Source organism: Galeopterus variegatus, unplaced genomic scaffold, assembly GCF_000696425.1.
Source record: "Galeopterus variegatus unplaced genomic scaffold, G_variegatus-3.0.2 Scaffold4015, whole genome shotgun sequence".
In the NCBI taxonomy this organism is placed as follows: Eukaryota; Metazoa; Chordata; class Mammalia; order Dermoptera; family Cynocephalidae; genus Galeopterus; species Galeopterus variegatus.
Window position 1 is genome coordinate 184,043 of NW_007730126.1, and position 1,458 is coordinate 185,500.

Consider the following 1,458-nt stretch of genomic DNA (forward strand, 5'->3'; position numbering starts at 1 on the left):
GAGCCTGGGCGTCGCGCGGAAGCCGTCGCTGCAGAAGCACCCGTAGGACCCCGGCGTGTTCACGCAGTGGCTGTTGGCCGAGCAGTTGTGCGCCCCCGCCACGGCGCACTCGTCCAGGTCCTCGCACTCCAGGCAGGCCGTCGCTAGTGAAGCCCTCCTGGCAGGAACAGGTCGTGACGGCACCGTCCTCCATGCAGGTGGCATTGCTGTGAGATTCAGAGCACCTGCCTGCGGACCGAAGAGCCCAGCCTCAGAGCATGGGCAGCTGGGCCGGTGACCACCCAGATTCCTCCCTCCCCCAAAGAGCCCGTGGTCCTTAGGACCCGAGCTCCAGCTGACTCCCTGGGAAGCAGCGAAGGAACCAGCCTGCCCGTAACGCTGAGCTCCCACCGTTCGCTCTTCTGCGGTAAGCGCTGCCTTCAAGTCTTGTCTTATTTTAAAACACCCACGTTCCCACAGCTGGAGGAATAACGCGCAGAATCCCCAATACTTTGGTAGGATTTGTGTTGAACCTGCCGCCCCTTCCCTGCCTTTGCACATTGTGTGCCCTCTGCCCAGACCCCTTCCCTGCCTCGTGAACCTTCATCAAGGCTCTGCTCAGTGTCGCCTCCTCTCTGAAGACTCCCCCAGCTATGTCGCCTCCTCTCAGAAGGCTTCCCCAGCTCCACCCAGCAAGTCGGTCCCACTTTGTTCCTTTGCAGCAAAGTAACGGTTTTTTAAAATGAGCTGTTGTTTATGGAGCATTTACTACATGCCAGGCAATAGGGTAGGCGCTTTTCACTCATTATCTTGTTGAATCCTTCCCAGTGGCCCCATGAGATCAGATTTTTATTTATCCTTATTTTAAAGATGGGGAAACTGAGGTTCAGAAGGATTAGGCCACGTGCTCCATTGGCACGCAACAGAATCAGGACACAAATCAGAGGGCAGGACCACAGAATACATGCTTGTAACCATGACACCACAATAGTATTTAATGTGCCCCAAAGTGCTCCAGGGAGAAGCTGAAAGCGTAGAGAGGGCAGTGCTCAGCCCAGTGGGAAGCTCTCCTAAAGGTGAGAGGGGAGGTGTTTGGGGACCACCTGGATGTATTCAAATCTCCCATGTGATTGAGTATGTTCCTGACCTTGGAGTAAAGTGCTGGCAGGCCTTAGAGGTTTTCTAGCCCCTTGCCCCTTAACGTGTGGTCCAAGGACCACAACATCAGCATTACCTGGGAACTTGCTAGAAGTTTAGAGACTCAGGCCCCACCCCAGACCTACTGAACCAGAATCTGCATTTTAGCAGATTTCCACGTGAATCCTATGCGCACTAAAGTATAAGAAATGGACTTGGAATAAAGACTATGTGAATCTGGGGCCGGCCCGGTGGCGCACTGCTACAGTGCGCCGCTTGGGAGCGCAGCGGCGCTCCCGCCGAGGGTTCGGATCCCACATACAGACTGGCCACTCACTGGCT

The 1,458-nt window shown here is 55.3% G+C and overlaps 1 protein-coding gene across 1 annotated transcript in view; it reads right to left on the minus strand.

The window, feature by feature from the left end:
- The window catches only part of LOC103602123 (uromodulin-like), a 14,705-nt gene that overhangs the window by 12,326 nt on the left and 921 nt on the right, over nt 1–1,458 (minus strand). The window contains 2 exon segments of the mRNA XM_008586548.1: nt 5–132; nt 134–228. Coding sequence (XP_008584770.1) covers nt 5–132; nt 134–228 — 223 coding nt within the window.